Below are 19,971 nucleotides of genomic sequence, written 5' to 3' on the forward strand. Positions count from 1 at the left end.
GTATATTTAACAAGCTGTGAATGCAGCTGTCTCTGCACGAGCCGCCAAAAGCAAAAGTTACGAAGCAGCGGTCGTAAGACCACTGCCCCTTAACTCATCCGCCACCTCTGAGGTAGCGGACAGCAATCATCCCGATCAGGATGTTTGACAACCCCTGGCCTCAAATGTGCAGGGGGTGGCATTGCACAAGCATTTCGCGATGCCGGGCGGACATGTTCGCCACAGTGAATCATGTCTGTCTGACGTGATAAATCGGCCCCAAACTCTTGCATTTCCCCACAATTGAGTTTATATATGCAAAAAAATGTCCACAGTGTAAGCTTTAAAAAAGAAGAAAAAAAAACTTCAAAAAATTACCTGTCTCAAAGAGATTGAAAATGCTGCAGGCATGCTCTCAGCCAATCAGAACTGAGTAATAATTAGAAGTTGTGGTATGAAGCACCGGGGCATGAATTCAAACAGAGTATTCAATTTAAAAACAATTTCTAATTTGAATTTATTATCCATTTTTCTTTGTTCTTTTGGTATCTTTGGTTGAAAAGCAGGGGCATAAGCTTAGGAACCTGCCCGTTACCGAAGCACTATATGGCAGCAGCTTTGCAAGAATCTTATCCTTTTGCAAGAGCACTAGATAGCAGCACTATTTTCTGCAGTGCTCCAGGTGCCTACCTAGGTATCTCTTCATCACAGAAATTTGATAATAGAAGTAAATTGGAAACTTGTTTAAAATTGTTTGCACTGTCTGAATCACAGAAGAACATTTTTTTGGCTGTATATCCCTTTAAACATTTTCTGTCAGCTGATTTTTAAATGAATGGCTCGTCAATTTCAATTCCCTTAATTTTCAATTGAAGCTGATGCAGCAATATTTGTTGTGAACTTGTGACTAATGTTGTCACAACTCTGATGAAGGGGTCCAATATCAGTGTACACCTGGCAAGAAAATGTTTTATTCCACACAGGAGCAAAGGTGCACAAGGCGCATCCTAGCGCACAAACTAATGTATATGGTGTATTTAGCGTGTCTCCAATATCTGCGTAAATACTGAACTCTCATCTATGGTAGTCTGTTACTAAATCATTAATGCCAGATTGTTTATCACTTATGATTAGTTTGTGTGCATAAGTTCACAAGGAGTGGCCCTATATTTTCTATATAAGCCTTGTCAAAAATGGGAGTGCATGTGCACAGAAATGTTTCACCCCCTACCCCACCAGTCTTATGTAATGTTAAATGAATAGGAAACCCTAAAAGTTTTATTTCATAATTCAGATAGAACTTACAGTTTTTAAGAACTTTTAAATTTACTTTTATTATGAAATTTGCTTCATTCTCTTCTTATTCTTTGCTGGATGAACAACATTGTACTACTGGCAACTAGCTAAACACATCTAGTTAGCCAATTACAAGAGACAAATGTGTGCAGGTACCAATCACCAGGTAGCTCCTACTTATGTAGGATATGTGCATATTTTCAACAATGGATACTAAGAGAACAAAGTACATAGGAGAATAGTAGTGATTATAAAAGTGTTTGAAAATAACATGTTCTATCTGATTCTTGCAAGTTTAATTTAGTCTTTCCTATCCCTTTAATCATATATATTTCTCACAGCCAAGCTATTAAAAAGTAAATCTTCCCAGGTATACAGAGAACAGCCATACAGTGCAGAGTTAACCCCTTTCCAGCCTCATCCTGAGTGGTAATAAACCCTTGTATTGAGCAATATTAATCTATTCATCTGTATACTTTACTGCAGTGTATAGCCAATTGCCAGCTTTTATACTGAGCGGTGTTTCCATCTTAATTTCTGTTGTTCTCTGTACATGGCTTCTATAGCTTTGCCTAAATATGCTCATATATAGCTATAGATCGTCATGCACTAAAATGCTTAAATGATTCTATAAAATAAACACCAAATATCATAGATCAAATGATTATAACCATTTAACAATTCTTTATTCATTGTGACATAACCTCTGACCTAATGTTTGTTACCAAAAATGCCTGGAATGCCACTCTCACCCATCTCTCCATTATTCCAAACAGGTTTTAATTATCCTTTAAGTAATCTCTGTTTTCACTCACCAATCCTTATCTACTACTTCCCTTTGCAAAACCTAGGACTGGCTTACCTTCCCCTCCAAAAACAAATACAACACATGTTAAGCTAAAAGTCATACAATGATGATGTGGCCTCTGTATGTTTGTTCTCAGTACAAGGGCTCTCACACAGCTTACGTTTCCACACGCCCTCCTTCCCTTCATCAGATTTGCACTAAATCTTCATATATTTTACTCAGTACAAACTCCTCTAAGCTACATGTTGCCAGCACTGAAACTGAACCAACATTTATCACACTCTGACGTCAAACAGTTTTCTTTATTATCTGTTTATGATCATTTTACAGATGACCAAAACACAATCCTTTTCAATTCAACTTGGTTTGCAATTCACAAACTGTTTGTTTTACATTGCCTCCCTTCCATATCCTCCACCTGTGGCCTAATATCTTATTTTCTTCATTTTACATTTTCCCTGCATGGTAACTTACTTGAACACTGCATTCAATGTTGTTTATTTGTATGACTGATACTCTGTATTTGGTTCTGAAAAGCAATTTAACACTTTGGAATTGGCTGGTAATTAATAATAATTTCGGTATTATTTTGTTCCTGAGCATAAGTGTTAGAACCAGGGCTTTGCATATTGTAAAACAATATACTAATATGATGTTAGATTTCAGCTTTAGTGTTCCCACGTTTCATAGATCTATTAATCATTTTTCAATTTTCCTTTTAGCCCTCCAAAGCCAAAGAATGTGGAGTTGTCTATCAAGCCTAAAGGTGCTGACGGCATAGAAACGGTGCAAGATCCTACTACGGAGCAACAAATACACAGAGGAAACACTGCAAACAAAGTTTCCTTGTTTGAAAATAAAAGGTCAAGTCATAGAATTGATATTTATGCGACAAAGAACATATCTCAGCCCAAGAAATTTGTCGAAAGAGCCAAACTTAGTTTTGGCCAGAAAGCAAAGGGAGCTTTTCAAAGGGACCATAATCGCTCAAACAGACAGCTAAATGAGCTTAAAAGTCCTGATAGCACCAAGCTACAAAATATCCAGTTAGACAAGGCAAAATTGGAAGCATCACAAGCAGACGTGACCAATAAGAAAGTTGAGTTTAAAAAGAAACTTGACTTCAGGGGGGCTCTTGTGAACCAGGAGCAGATGGAAGACTTGAAACATGATTTGGATACAGTGGTAATTACATCAAGCAAAGAACAAACAGACTCATCTTTTCCTTTAAATGAACAGAAGAGTGACAACAATCTGATTGTTAATGAGGAACCTAGTGGAGATTTAAAATCTTTTGTAAGCCATTTAGGTGAGAATATTATTGCTAAACCCAGCGCAGTCTCTGGAGATGCAGTGTCTGATACTAAGACAGAAGAGAAACTGTTGCATCCTTCCATAGATTCTGCTATTGATGTATGTGAGGATTTAACTACAAAGCAGTCTGTAGATATGGGAAATGCTAATGCAAAATATATTTTTCGGTCAAATGATTTACAGCCAGAACCATCACAGGAAAACTGTGGTTCAGCATCTACATATTCAGCCCACCTTGTCGTGTCACAATCTAACACTGAACCTGTTGAGCTTATAGGAAGTAATAAGGTGACTGATATTGAAAATGAAACACTAGATTTACACTCAGATTTGGCTCTTGCAGAATCTACTGTTCCTGAAACTAAAATCAGCAAAGACGAATCTCCTGTAATTGAGCCTGTGAACAACACTGACAGAGATTTGCAAATAGTAACGACACACGAGCTGCCAGAGTCAGAGCCAACTATTTCTGAGGAAATCCGTGAGTCACCAGGAAATGAAGAGGTGACAAATAGAGCTTTTGAACATAAAAAGGAATTTCCTGAATCAGAAGATAAGCTATGTACTAAGGAAGGTAACCATGACGATTCTTTCTTACAGCTAATTCCTAACGATGATATACATCAGGTTAACTATAAAGACAGCAATAGTGAATCAGCTCCTGGGTTAGTCATCGTAGATGCAAATACTGTGTCAGACAAGAAAGAGGTATCAGATTGCATTACACAGAGCCCAGGGATATCTGTTTCCAGTCAAAGCACAGATGTATTTGAAAATAAAACCGACGAGGAAGAACATCTACTTTCTAGTGCTGGATCTTTGAAACCACAAAGGGAGGGGAGCCCCCTTACAATCCCACCAAATGTTACTGAGATTAGTGACACTATGGATGAAACGCATTCTCTCTCGAGTGACCAAGCCCTAGATTCCAGTGTCACTGAAAATGCATCTCAGGATGAACATAAAGAACACATTTGTGTATCAAATGTACAGAAGGAAACAAATGATGTTTATGTTTCAGAGGATGGTGAAAATGGAGTTGCATCTCCAGTAGCTGTAACATATGATATGCTTAGTTTAAAGGCAAATGAAAGTGACTTGGGCCGAGCAATTAAACGCAGAGAACAAGATGAAGATATATTTTATGATGCAGCAGATTATTCAGAGAAGGAAGCAGTGCCTAGTATTGACAGTGGCATTGGGGTAGAATACACCAAAGATACAAATGTTTTATATGAAGCTAATGGGAAACTTATTCAAGAGGATGGTCCAGTTGATACAATTAATGAATTACAAGAAAAAGATGTGAGTGCTGTCATTACAGATCCTTCCCTTGGTTTAGTTCCCTGCGTCCAACAGAATGGTTCTATAAATGTAGACGCTACCCCCCATAGTAATGTTATTGTACACAACAGACAGTCTCTTGAGCAGAATTTTAGCCCCATACAAAATAGATCATTGACCTGTTTAAATGCCTCTGCTGCAAGTGAAGAAGGAACCTTCGATTCATCGTCAGATATGGAAAGTTTTGCAGAAACAATCAGGAAGCTGGAGAGCCCCATTACAATCCATCAGAAGAGGAAAAATGCTAGAGCCCCAAAATCACCCGGCCCCTATTGTGGTCTGCCTCCTATACGTGAAGACTTTTTGGAGAAGATACTGGATAATGACAATTTTCCATTTGGTTTAGGTAAAAAAGAGAGAGCAAAAGACCAATCTCCTATGTCCTTATTTAAAATGCAAAGCAAAGCGACAGCTGAGAAGATGAAGCCAAAGAGGGTTTCTGCTGAACAAAGTTTGCTTTTGAAATCTCTGAAAACAACTCGAGAGCCACTTGTAAAACCACAGGAAACATGTGACAATAAAGAGAATGCAGATGTTACAGATTTAGCAGTCAAAAGATCTCGCATAGAGTCCATGTACTCTTCACTGAAATCGCCCTTTGCTGCCAGGTCTGAGGATAACGTTTTCTCTCCATCTGTGACTTCCATAAGCACTATCACTACCTCTTTTGCAACAATTAAGGATTCAACGCCCACAGGGAAAATCTCTGATCTCAAAACCACAGACTCTGCAAATACAGCTCAGATTCCAGCACTGGAAACAAAAGCAGATACTACATGTAATGAATATGTAGCACTTGAGTTTTCAGACAACTCTGTAAAACCAGCAATTCCTACATTTCCAAGTAGCATGGAGGAGTATTTGAAAGCAAATAATCTAACACAAGATAACATTCGACTGCCAGAAGTAAATTTGCCTGATATTGTAGATTCTCCTGGTGGCAAGAGAACTGGTGAATTTCCTCTTGAAAGTACTCCAAAATCAAATTCTGTGAGCAGTGACACTACGGCTAACGACATTTTTTATTTTAAAGGTCATGAACCAAATTCTGCTCTCTCAGATCTTGGTCCACAATTGAGTGTAAGTACTTAAGTTATTTTTTTATGTATATTTCTTACTGCATGTAGAAGGAGCCAGGGATTTGTCTGGCTCCTAAAAATGTCTTAAAATGTTCTGGATAATTTAATATGTCTCTCTCTATAAATTACTTCCCTGGCTTTAAAAAAAAAAAAAAAAAAAAAAAAAGTGTGGTTGGCTCCCAAGTTTAATATAAATTTGTTGACTCGTACATAATAGTAATAATCACTTTACACATTGTATTGATTATTTTATTTTATTAATTATTTCAAAATCTTTAACATTCATATTTATTCTCATAGTTACTGATCTTCACCTAACCTTATTTGTAATACATGTGCTAAAACATTTGCCCTTTAAAAAAAATAAAATAGGACGTGTCATATACATTTTAACATAACCTCTGCCATTTAAATTGTTATGGCAGTTTATTCTACCAACCCTAATAGAGCAGAGCACACCCAAGACATACTCAGGTCTTGGGACGTAATTGGCTGCAGGTTAATAGGAATGCATAGAGCCATTACCTGTGTATTAGGATTCAGACTATTAGGAAGAAAAGGATGTGTCACTAGAATAGTACTGCAGAAAAGAACTGCAAAGGGGTTATTGTTCTTTTTCACAGTTTTGTCCCCTTTACCTCTGTCAGACTACAAATTATAATATGGAGTGGACTGGACAACATGGGTACATTCATTTTTAAACATTATGGGCTAGATTATAAGTGGAGCGCAAAATATTGCTTCTGAGAAAGTGATATTTGTGCTCTACTTAGTAATACCAGCACACCCAAATTAGGTGCAATGCAAATGCAACCTTGCGTTCACATTGCTTGGAAGCTTTGCGCTCATGAGAGTGGGCTTCCATAGGCTCCAATGGGAGCCTCATTCTCATGCGATCAGACATGGCATGAGAACTAGTACAGCGAAAGAGGTAAGTCTAACACCCCACACTTGCCAAATTTAAATGCTATTTTTATTTTTTGTTATTATGGAAGCTAACACTTTATTTTGGGGGCAATTGGGGCACATTTTAAAAATTAACCAGAGGTTTGAACTCTGGTTAATTTTCTGAGCGCTAATTGCTTCTGCAAGCTTGCGGTAGCAATAACCAGCTACTTGTAAAGACTGGTTATTTATCGAGTGTGCCATAAATGGGCAAATTTGCCCGTTTACGGGTGCGTGATAAAATAGCGCTCAACTTGCAATATAGCTCTATATCTATATGATTACAACAAAGTGAAATTTTTGAGGAGTAAGACGATTTGTGTGTGACTAGGGATAAAATGTATGAGGTTAGACTGTTGTATACCCTTAAGGGCTAGTGCTGCGCTTCTGCTATAATCTACACCCGGTTACAGACCACTCATTGTTTTACTCATTATGCTGCATCATTTAAATGATTCTTAGGGGTAGATTTATGTAGTAAATCATGTCAGCTCGACCTTGCTAAATGCCGACAGCATGCGCTGTCGGCATTTAACATTGCACAAGCATTTCTAGTGAAATGCTTGTGCAATGCCGCCCTCTGCTCACCGGTGGCCAATCGGAGGCTAGCAGGGGGTGTCACATCCTGATCGTATCGGAACGGGATGATTTCAGTCCGCCACCTAAAAGGTTACAACCGCGGCTTCTTAATTTCCGTTTCTGGTGGACCAGAAATGATCGGGTCAGAAGCAGCATCCGCTGTTTGTTAAATCGACCCCTTAAAGTGAAAGCAAAACTAGTATTCTTTTTAGTATTTATATAGTGTATCAAGTTCATTTGAATTTCTGCCGCTACTGGATCATTCATAATAATCACATGCACTGTGAAGTTATTTTGTTGGATTTATTGATTTATTTTGGTCTCTGTCATTCAAGAAGAAATAATATTGCGTGGCTAAAAGTACACAGATTTTAAAGGTACATTATACTGTAAAATGTTCTCGCTTTTTATCTGCTGGATCCATTTTATCTGCTGGAATTTATTCAATTTTATCTGCTGGAATTTATTACATTGTTTTCAAATAGGCCCTTTACCTTTATTTTGTTATATAAAATAGCTGTGTTTGCCTGTTGAAACTGCCCCCTATATTGAAAATATCAATACTGCAGTGGTTGCTTTTGAAAAGCTATGTAAACAAAAGGGAGCACCAGAGATTGCGTTCCAAGGGGGTAACAAAATTAATTCAAAATTGTTTTTTTTGCAGCATCTTTGAATGCAGTGATTTCTTGCCTGAGTATATTGTCCCTTTAAATGGGCATGAAACCCAAAAAATTCCTTTCATGATTCAAATAGGGCATTCAATTTTAAACAAATTTCCACTTTACTCCTTTTATCTAATTTGTTTTGATCTCTTGATATCCTTTGTCAAGAAGCAAACCTAGGTAGGCTCATGAGCAGCAATGCACCACTGGGAGCTAGCTGCTGATTTGGTGGCTGCAAATATTTGTCTCTTGTCATTGACTCATCTGATGTGTTTAGCTAGCTCCCAGTAGCACACTGTTGTTCCTGTAACAAAAAGGGATGGGCGAATGTGTTTATATTCTAATTCAAATGTTAGAACGAATGTTATTGTAGATATTTGATTTACATAATAGAATGTTGTTAAGAACGAATATTCTTAAAATTTCCATTATAAATGTTATTTACAGTTTTTGAATGTCACATTTGAATATTACATTTAAAAAACAGTGTTAGACTAGAAATACTATTTTAAATTCGAATGTGACATTCAAATTTGAATATTACGTTTATTAAACACCGTTGTATATTAGAAATACTATTTCGAATTCGAATGTCACATTCAAATTCAAATATTACATTTTGAAACTGAACGAATACATAGCTAAACATTCTGTTATTCGAACAAATATTTTCACATTTTATTGAAAAATTCAAAAACGAAAAAATAAACATTTGAAATTCGATTTGAACAAACGAATGTATCAAAATTTGTTTTGAATTTCTAATTTTTAGAAACATTCACCATCCCTACAAAGGATACAAAGAGAATTAAACACATTTAATAACTGAAGTAAATTGGAAAGTTATTTTAAAGTGAAAGTCAATCATAGCGTTGTACAAACGCTAGGATTGACTATTGAAACAAATAAAGGGGACTTTCATTCATGAAGTATGAGATACTTCCTGTAGAAAGCTCCTTTATTTGTTTCAATTGATCGCCGTACTTAGCTGCTATAGCAGCCCACTGTTAAATATTTTTTTTGCTAAGAGGTGACGTTTTCACCTCTTAGCCAATAGCCGTGCGGTAAATCCAGCTCCCATGGGCACCAAGCCGGATTTACCGCACGGCTATTGGTTAAGAGGTGAAAACGTCACCTCTTAGCAAAACAATTTTTTAGCCGTGGGCTGCTGTAGCAGCTAAGAAAGGCGATCGGTTGAAACAAATAAAGCAGCTTTCTACATGAAGTATCTTATACTTCATACAAAAACACTACCACTTTAAGGGAGAGTTGTTAGGTGCGCCAAGTATTGTGTGAAAATTCAGTATCCAACAGTAATTAATAAACGTATGGAGGAAATCTCTCAGTTGTGGATTGGATACAAAAATAAACAAATAGCAGGAAATAGGCAGTATTTAAGTGTATACCACTTGCTAAAAATGTGTATACAAATCAGTTTTGATTAAAAAATGTATTTATTTTTAAAACTTAAATACAGCGACGCGTATCTCAGTATAACACTGTTTCATCAGCCTTATACTGAGAAACGCGTCGCTGTGTTTTAGTTTTGATAATAAATACATTTTTTAATCAAAACTGATTTTTATACACATTTTTAGCAAGCAGTATACACTTAAATACTGCCTATTTCCTGCTATTTGTTTCTTTTTATATCCAATCCACAACTGAGAGATTTCCTCCATATGTTCCTAATACGGCGAAAGAGTTAGCCAGACTACTCTAGAATATCTGGCCTGCGAGTATAGCACTTGGAAGGGCTTCAACAAATGTGAGTGCAAAAGATTTGGTATTTTCTCTATACTTTATATGTATCAAACATATTGCGCTATGGATGTTCTTCTCTGATTTATCCAAGGAAGAAGATCACACATCCTCACATCTCTGCCTGCTGTTGTTATAGGAAGAGAGTTAGCCAGTTTACGCTAGAATCTCTGGCCTGTCCATATAGCACTTGATAGTGCTTCCTTAAATGTGAGTGTATATTATTCACCTTCATATACTCCACTAACACTTGGAACATCTTATACTTCATGAATGAAAGTCCCCTTTATTTGTCTCAATAGTCAATCCTAGCGTTTGTACAACGCTAGGATTGACTTTCACTTTAAATTGTATGCTCTATCTAAAGCATGAAAGAAAACAATTGGGTTTCATATCACTTTAGGCTTTTGTGTGTGTGTAGATTTGTGGTTTTCTCACTTTATTTACATATACTTTTGCCATACTTGAGAGTGAGGTAAACCGGAATCCTGCACGCTGATCTGTCTCTCAAGCTGTGCAGTGCCAAGCTTAAAATGTGTGCACCGAGGCTTCTTCATACACAGGCAACAGTTACTTCAAAACCTTTTTCTTTTATGTAAATCTAAAGTAACTGGTTTCAAAATGAACTAGATTACAACATTTTTGCTAAAACATCTTTTATGTGCAAAGGAGTGTAATGAAAGTCTTGTTCAGCAATAATGACTTTTAAATAGTTTCAGCTGCATGCTTAATGGGAAATGTGCTCAGGCAAACAGCATTTAAAGGGACAGTCAACACCAGAATTTTTGATGTTTTAAAATATAGATAATCCCTTTATTACCCATTCCCAAATTTTGCATAACCAACACTGTTATATTAATATACTTTTTTCCTCTGTGATTAACTTGTACCCAAGCCTCTTTTGACTGCCCCCTGATCACATGACATTTTATTTATTATCTATTGACATTAATTTTAGCCAATTAGTGCAGTGTCTGCCACAATCCACAGGCGTGATCACAATGTTATCTATATGGTTTACATGAACTAGCTCTCCCCTGTTGTTAAAGGCAAATAAAAAAGCATGTGATAAGAGGCGGCCTTCAAGGGCTTAGAAATTATCATATGAGCCTTCCTAGGTTTAGCTTTCAAGTTCAACTAAGAACACCAAGAGAAGCAAAATTGGAAAGTTGTTTAAAATTACATGTCCTATTTGAAACATGAAAGTATTTTTTGGACTTGACTGTCCCTTTAAGAGTTTATTGTATTCAGAGTTATTACAGGAACACCATTTTAAATGTTCTGGGTTCTCTTTCTCTCTCCCTGTGGGGTTGATTATTGCTGCTGTATATTGTTTACATATCTTTTCTATAGAGACTACTGCAATATTGACATTTACAGTATATGTGGTGGTTTCAACAGGCAAATTTGTGACAAAATAAAGGTAAAAGAGCTATTTTTAAACAATTGAATACATTCCAGTGGGTGCAATGGATTATTGGGAACAGATTAAAGATGAGAAAGCATTAGGGTAAAATGCCTCTTTAATGGATACAGTAAAATAAACATATATTTACCAGGGGAATGTTCAGTGTGTACTATGTGAAGGAATATAGATTTTGGAGATGTGGATCCAGATTTTAGCTTTTTGCTAAAATATGCTGACAAAAGCCTACCCTTTCAGCTGTGTACCATTAGGGTTGCCACCTCGGCCATGTTTTCCTGGACACTTATGAGTTACACATGCTGCAGGGTGTGCAGAGGGCAACATGCATTGTGCACCTAAATAACACACAAATAGTGACACAGAAAAGTACTATTCATGTTCCTTCCTGCATACCCTGAAGCATGTATAACTCATAAGTGTCCAGGAAAACATGGCCGAGGCGAGGTGGCAACCCTAGTGTACATTGAGCTCTATTTATCAAGGCCTTCTCTCCCCTTTGACCACAGGTTCGCACAAGCAAACCTGCAGTCAGGATTTATCAAGCAGCTGTCATTAGACCGCTACTTCCCTGCCCTGTTCTCCACCTCTTAGGTGGAGAATATCAATCTCAAACATTGACAGTTCCTGCCCGCACATGATAGGCTGAACGTGTGCAAGGGTTGCAGCAATTAGAAGCCGGGTGGACAGGGGCAAATATATACGCCCCTGTCCATCACAGGATGATAAATTGAGCCCTTGTGGGGTTTGTTTCCTTAGTGAACCTGTTAAACCAGTATACCTCTACATTTGTCTATTTGATTAGAGATTCCAGGGCTATGTTAGTGCAATGCTGCTTTTATTTATACAGCCGCTTACACAGAAGAAACTGCATCACACCCTCTCTGGATCTTCCCATTGCTACATATTTCATCTTGCATAGTAAACCTAATACTTTGAACTGCATTGATTGTTGATAAGAATTAGTCAAGATTATGCTAACAAATTAAACTCATGCTCTATAGCAGGGGTATCAAACTCAAAGTATCTCGGGGCCACTGGTCAAGTGAGTGCTCGTAAACTGGACATACTAGGTAGGAAATGGAAGTGACATTTATCCAAGTAGTAGTGAATAGTGGGAGTTGTAGCCCACAATAGACATTCACAGTTGTATATTTATCTTGTGAGTACCAAGTTAAGTGATCATCTTGGAACTGTATAGCAATGTAAAAAGTGATATTTACCCAACGCAGTGCGTGGTGGGAGTCTACACTGGATGCTTTGTCTTTAGATTTGTCTTTTGAGTGCCTATAGAGAAAGAATATCAACTAGTTACAACTCTTAGAACCTTAAAAAAAATTGACAGCCCAAATGAATGGTTTACCTATTTATTAAACAAGGGAGGGCCAGATAAAAATATCTTGAGGGCCGCATTTGGCCCTGGGGCCTGTACTTTGAGACCACTGCTCTATAGAATATGGTTCATTGTTTATTTAAAGGGACAGTCTACTCCAAATGTTTTATTATTACCGATGACCTATTATTACCCTTTATTACCAATTACCTATTTTTGCATAACCAACCCTGTTATATTAATACACTTTTTACCTCTGTGATTAACTTGTAACTAAGCCTCTGCAGACAGCCCCCTTATTTCAGTGCTATTTACAGATTTGCATTTTAGTCAATGTGTGCTGACTCCACGGGAGTAAGCACAGTGTTATTTATATGGCACACATGAACTAGCAGTGTCTTGCTGAAAAGCTATAAAAATGCACTTAAATAAGAGGCGGTCTGTAGTAGTCTAGAGACAGGAAGAAAATTAGAGGTCTAAAGGTTACAAAGAATATTACTATAACAATGTTGGTTGTGCAATGCTGGAGAATGGCTAGTAAAGGCGTTATCTATCTTTTAAAAATGTGACATTTTGGAGTAGACTATCCCTTTAAATATTATTTCAAAGATATCTATTCTATAGAAAAAGTGCATACAAAGATCTGTCCTTCAACCAGGTTTTGCATAGCAAGATACTACAGGTGTATGTGGTTCTTGATGTGATTCAAAAGAAAATTACTTCTGGTATATGAAAATCATCATATTGACCTAAATTTGGAGCAGGATCTAGAAGACACGCGTCACACTATTTGGCTTTTGGTTTCTCGTTATCAGATCATCCTAGCACAAAATCTTCAAATAAAAGTGTCTGTTACATCTGATGAAATTAGACAAAAGGGAAGTGTTTTTGGATTTTCTCTCTTTAAAAATATTACCCAATAGGCATGAAGAGAGAATGATGTTTGCCTGTATTTTTCAAACATACTTGATTTGTATATAATTACATTCTTGGCACATTTGTTCCAAAATGTATATAGATATTTTTAATATTCTGATTAATGTAATATTTTGTTTATGTATTGCATGATTTACGAATTTATATACACTGTAACTTATTTATTACAAAGCTGCAATTTACCATGAGTTGATTTACTATAAAATGCGGTATGTAAAATACGTAGGACACTTCACTGAGAAAGGCGAAGAGCCGAAACGTGTATGATGTGAGTGCTACGTGTACTGTGTCATCAGTGTTTTAACCTATTCCCCTCCTGCTTATATGTTTTTAAAGAAGATTAAATAAATGTATTTTTTACTTTCGGAAGTGACAGACACTTTTCTTTGAAGCATTTTTGCTTTAGTGAGTCTGTGAAGACTGTGGGCAGATCCTGTGAAGTATCCGCACGTGGGTATTGTGCGCAGCATATTTGGGAGTTTTACTGATACATTGGGTCTTTGGCTGGGACTTTCCATTCATCTAGCTTTACTTTGAGTTGTAAGAGACACTCAAGTCAAAATTAAACTTTCATGATTCAGATACAGCATGCAATTTTAAACAACTTTCCAATTTACTTCTATCAACAAAATGTGCAGTCTTTTTATATTAACACTTTATTAGCCACCAGCTCCTACTAAGCATGTGCAAGAATTCACAAAATATATATGTATATGCATTTATGATTGGCTGGTGGCTGTCACATGATACGGGGGGAGTGGAAATAGACATAACTAAAATTTGTCAGAAAGTAAAATCTACTACTCATTTGAAATTCAGACTAAGGGGCCGATTTATCAATGTCTGGCGGACATGATATGCTGTAGCATATCATGTCTGCCAGACATCGCTGGATTTAACATTGCACAAGCAGTTCTGGTGAACTGCTTGTGCAATGCCGCCCCCTGCAGATTCGCGGCCAATCTTATACGATTGGGCGGATTATTGTCCGCAGCCTCAAAGGCAGCAGACGAGGGCGATTAGAGGCCATTTGGCCCTTGCTAAATTGACCCCTTAGTGCTATTGCATTCTCTTGTTATCATGCATTTGTTGTTTATGCAATTCGACTGTATTTACTGGTCCATAGCGTGCCACCAAGATTGAAGTATAATTTCTGTGTGTGTGCCACATTGTCTTCTATTCTCATGTATTTTCCACTCCTCCTAGAAGTGCTTTTCCACTCCTCAGCTGACAACAATACTATTCAGGTGGGAAACTTTCACATTAAATCATGGTCCGTTAGACTTTGTGATTATTTTTACATTTTGTAATCTTCAGGTTACTTATGCTGTGGTTGTGTCTTTTAGTTAATATTGCTTGGTCACCAGACAGTGGTTGGAAATTGCCAGAAATTAATGTTTTAGCACGAATTTAAAACTTCTCATACATTCCAAATGTCTGCATAATTCTGGCTAGTGTCCCTAAAATTTATTTTAGTCTGTTTACAATTCTTATTTATTATCTCCATTTAATGATCATATTGGTTGCATTTTCGCAACTGCATAGGTATTAGTATGGATAATACATGAATACATATACAAATTTATTGTATACTATTTAAAGTAACAGTGTACTCAGGCAAGCAGCTGATAAGAGTTCATTGTATTCTGAACTGCTGCAGGAACACCTTTTCAAATGGGCTGGTCTCTTTCTCCCACCTCGTTGGGAGTTTAATTTCTTTTGTTGCCATGTGTTTGCACAGCTTTTTATAGCCAATACTGCAGCATTGGAATGTTCAGTAGAGGTGGAGGTTTCAACAGGCACAATCGGCTATTTCAAATGACAAAAAAGAGTAAAGGTTATTTGTAAACAACTTAATACACTGCAGGTAAAATGGAAAGTGAACATATATAAGGTGTTCCAGAACAATATCCCTATAACCTCAAAATGTTCAAATGATGTGTTGATTCTTCACTCATAATAAACAAACATTTTCTTATAAATGTATTTTGTTAATAGTGTCTAAAAGCGAAATTGGTCTTTATTAAGCCCTTCATGCTGTGGTGCAAGTTGTTAGATTGGGACAAAGTTCCAATGTAAACACTTGCTGGAAAAATGAAATCACAGGATTGTCGATAAGATCATGTAATTTCAAGGCCAGGATCAGATCATGGGGGACTGCCTACAATGCTAGGCACCCCCCCCCCCCCAGTCAAAGGAGGCTGCAAAACACAATATACTGTAGGACCTTCCATGCCATCCTAATGGCGCTAATGCCCTGCACTGTTAGGACAGCATGGAACATTCTCATGGCTTCTAAGGGTTAATCGTGTGGTAGTGTGGTGTAGTTAACAGCGCCTAGTGGAGCATACAGGCTTACTATTGGAGATCCCCTAACTGGACCTCAAACAAATGGAGTACAACTGGAACAAAGAATAGGAGCACCAGAGGCTAAAGTATGCTATCACCAACTATTGTATGTACGATTAAAACACATTTATTACAAATAAGATTAAAAATGAGGGTAAACAACTACCTATTATAAATATGGTATAAATAAAACAACTCTATACACAAGTGATGTAAATCAGAACAAATCTATATACAGCTGATGGAACAATATGTATGAGTGGCAATGTGTATAAATAACAGTAATCACAATCAAAAAAAGAGTAATTGCAATAAAAAAAGTGTCTAAAATTATCATATTAAGAGTCATATAAAATATTTGCCAAAAATATGGTCGTTTCAAGGAACTGTTAAATAGTCTGTGAAGTTCATAAAAAAAGTGAAGTCCTCAGAGCGAATACCTTGGAGTCTTAGGGGTTGTAGAAAAAAAAAAAGAGTCTAATAAAAACAAAGCATAGGATGTGTACATGTGAAAAGAAAAAAAGGTGTAAATAGGATATCCCAAAACAAAAAGATGTGTTGTATATCCTTAGTATCCTGGGGGTGTCAAAAACTGGATAACGTTAAAATGCGTGCAGAAGAAACAAGTAGTGGATGATCGGCATCTGTGTATCTGTCAGAGCTTATTGTTTCACCAACCTTCTCCTTTCTCTTACCCGTTTCGAGTCCCGTGCTCAGCTAGGGGTTAATACCCACTTACTATAGTAACACATTAAAATGACAATAGGGTTTATACAGTTTTATAACTGATGTGCTAAATGCGTCACCCTGTGTGCCAATAAATTGCATAATGAATTGGTACGTTCAGAATAAGATACTACCTTTTATTCATCTGGCTTGTTGAGATGTTTAATGCAATTTGAACTCACTACTTGTTTTTGCAGGCCCAGCATGTTCCTGTCATGTGGGATTTATGGCTGGATTTTGTTTTTGTGTGAACGTTATCACCTTTGATCAGGTGTTGAGAAATCTTCTCAGTTTTATCTTTCGATTCTTGGCATGGACGTCACAATAAAACTTTCACTTTTTAGATAGAGGATGCAATTAAAAAAGAAAATTAAAAAATCCAATTTCCTTCTGTTAGCAAACTGATCTTTCCTTTGCACTACTTTTAAAACTACATTCATTTCCATGAGAGTGTATTGAGGTAGGCTCAGGAGCATACAGTATACTCCAATGGAAATGAGCAAACTATACCAAGGGAAGGAGGTCACTTTAATATAAGAGGTAAATTGGATTTTCTTTCTAAAAAAAAAAAAATGTACAGTCTATCTGAATCACACAAGTGTAATTTTTACTTCCACTGACCTTTATAATATGTGTGTGTGTGTGTGTGTATATATATATATATATATATATATATATATATTTGTTTAATAGATACCAGCATTACTCTAAATTAAAAATTAACTTATAGCACACGGTATAGGAATACCTATTTTAAACCATTTGCTTGTGCACTGAGAGTCAATGACTAGTTATGCAAAGATAAAAAAAGAAAAGCACAAAAGTATTAAATTTTATTAATTTAACTAGGAGGAAGGAACACTCAGAAAACCAGGTTGCTGACAATAATGCTTCTTTATGTTACTCAAAAAGAATATATACAATTGATACTTTGATGATAAATGGCAACAATAAAAGAAACCATCAGTGAGTCCCAGTTATTAATATAGGATTATTCAATTGATGATGTCCTATAAGTAATGCCCAGATTGGCTTCAGTATTAGGATCACAATATCCCTTCCATTCAAGGATGATTATAGTGAGTATACTTTATATCCAAAATGTCCTCCAAGGCACAGCTATTATGCAGCCTAATAGATAGGAACCATTCTCAAAGAACAGAACAGAGCAAAGTCTGATAATTGGAACTTATAGGGTTGTGGATTCAATTTAGTTAGCAACGCTGTAATAGCCAACAGATTTGACTGCTCGATGTCTGTGGCACTGTGAAGTTTGCTTCGGACTAGAGTCGGTCCACAATTTAAACAAACGTACCACCCTTCTATGTTGATCATATAGCTACTGTTTGCACTTCTCATGTGAGAATACAGTCCGTGATTCAAACGAACTTCACTCAAATGTAGTGCATTCAGCTGTTGCTAGCAAATGACAGTTCAAGCGGTGTGAATTCCCCACATATTTTCATATATTTACCAGCTTCATGTTCCAGTCTCCTACGGCTCTTAGTGGTATCCCACGCCAAATTGCTTTTTGTTCCTTTATCCCGGCTGTTTGCTCTGGGCTTATCTTTTCATGGAGCTCACTGTTACCCCCCTCCGATTCATTACAGCTACGCGCGTTTCACCCTTGCTTGTACAGGCTTCCTCCGGCTGAGTTGTGATAGGTTGCAGAGTCCGCATCAAGAGTGAGCTCCATGAAAAGATACGCCCAGAGGAAACAGCCCAGAGCAAACAGCCGGAATAAAGGACCAAAGAGCAATTTGGCGTGGGATACCACTAAAAAGCCAATCTGGGCATTACTTATAGGATATGATCAATTTAATAATCCTATATTAATAACTGGGACTCACTGATGGTTTCTTTTATTGTTGCCATTTATCATCAAAGTATCAATTGTATATATTTTTTTTGAGTAACAAAGAAACATTATTGTCAGCAACCTCGTTTTCTGAGTGTTCCTCCTAGTTAAATGAATAAATTTAATGCTTTTGTGCTGGGTTAAGAGTCACTAATTTTTCTATTTTTATCTTTGTTTGTGTGTGTGTATTTATATATATATATATCTCTTAAATGGACATAAGACCCAAGCATTTTCTTTCAAGATTCAAATACAACTTTCAATTTAAACAGATTTCCATTTTATTTCTATTATCAGATTTGCTTCATTCTCTTGTTAGCCTTTGCTTAAGGAGCAGCAATGCACCATTAGAAGCTAGCTGAACACATCAGGAGAGCCAATGACAATAGGCATATATGTACAGCCACCAATCAGCAGCCAATTGGTGCTCCCTTGCCTGACTAGTTATGCTTTTCATCAAAGGATACCATGAGAACAAAATAAATTAGATAACAGAAATAAACTGAAAAGTTGTTTAAGATTATATGATCTATCTGATGAGTGAAAGTTTAATTTTGACTTTATTACCCCTTTAAAACACTGATTATAATACTGGATTGCTGTTAAAACTTGTTGCAGACAGGTGACGCATGAGAGCATTTCATCATTACTCTGTACAGCATCCAGTAAAGCCTATATAGTTTTTTTCTACTGATTGTGGTGTTTGTGGATGAAGTGACAGGAGAGATTTTAAGTGGAATTTAATGGAGTAGAATTGGGTCAAAATGTTTTGCTTATAAAAACAATATTGTTCAAGAATCATAATCTCACTGATTCTGTCTATATTCAGCCAGTATATAATCTATATAGATCATTCTAAAGGGACAAGAAACCCACATTTCTCCAACATAGGTGTGTCCGGTCCACGGCGTCATCCTTACTTGTGGGATATTCTCTTCCCCAACAGGAAATGGCAAAGAGCCCAGCAAAGCTGGTCACATGATCCCTCCTAGGCTCCGCCTACCCCAGTCATTCTCTTTGCCGTTGTACAGGCAACATCTCCACGGAGATGGCTTAGAGTTTTTTAGTGTTTAACTGTAGTTTTTCATTATTCAATCAAGAGTTTGTTATTTTCAAATAGTGCTGGTACGTACTATTTACTCAGAAACAGAAAAGAGATGAAGAATTCTGTTTGTATGAGGAAAATGATTTTAGCAACCGTAACTAAAATCCATGGCTGTTCCACACAGGACTGTTGAGAGCAATTAACTTCAGTTGGGGGAACAGAGTGCAGTCTCTTACTGCTTGAGGTATGACACATTCTAACAAGACGATGTAATGCTGGAAGCTGTCATTTTCCCTATGGGATCCGGTAAGCCATGTTTATTACGATTGTAAATAAGGGCTTCACAAGGGCTTATTTAAACTGTAGACCTTTTCTGGGCTAAATCGATTGATTATTAACACATATTTAGCCTTGAGGAATCATTTTATCTGGGTATTTTGATATAATAATATCGGCAGGCACTGTTTTAGACACCTTATTCTTTAGGGGCTTTCCCAAAGCATAGGCAGAGTCTCATTTTCGCGCCGGTGTTGC

The 19,971-nt window shown here is 36.8% G+C and overlaps 1 protein-coding gene across 1 annotated transcript in view; it reads left to right on the forward strand.

The window, feature by feature from the left end:
- The window catches only part of CRYBG1 (crystallin beta-gamma domain containing 1), a 708,242-nt gene that overhangs the window by 570,557 nt on the left and 117,714 nt on the right, over positions 1-19,971 (forward strand). Inside the window, exon 4 of the mRNA XM_053710591.1 lies at positions 2,806-5,821. Within this exon, the coding sequence (XP_053566566.1) occupies positions 2,806-5,821 (3,016 nt within the window). The remainder of the gene's footprint in view (positions 1-2,805; positions 5,822-19,971) is intronic.

Source organism: Bombina bombina, chromosome 4 (assembly GCF_027579735.1).
Source record: "Bombina bombina isolate aBomBom1 chromosome 4, aBomBom1.pri, whole genome shotgun sequence".
In the NCBI taxonomy this organism is placed as follows: Eukaryota; Metazoa; Chordata; class Amphibia; order Anura; family Bombinatoridae; genus Bombina; species Bombina bombina.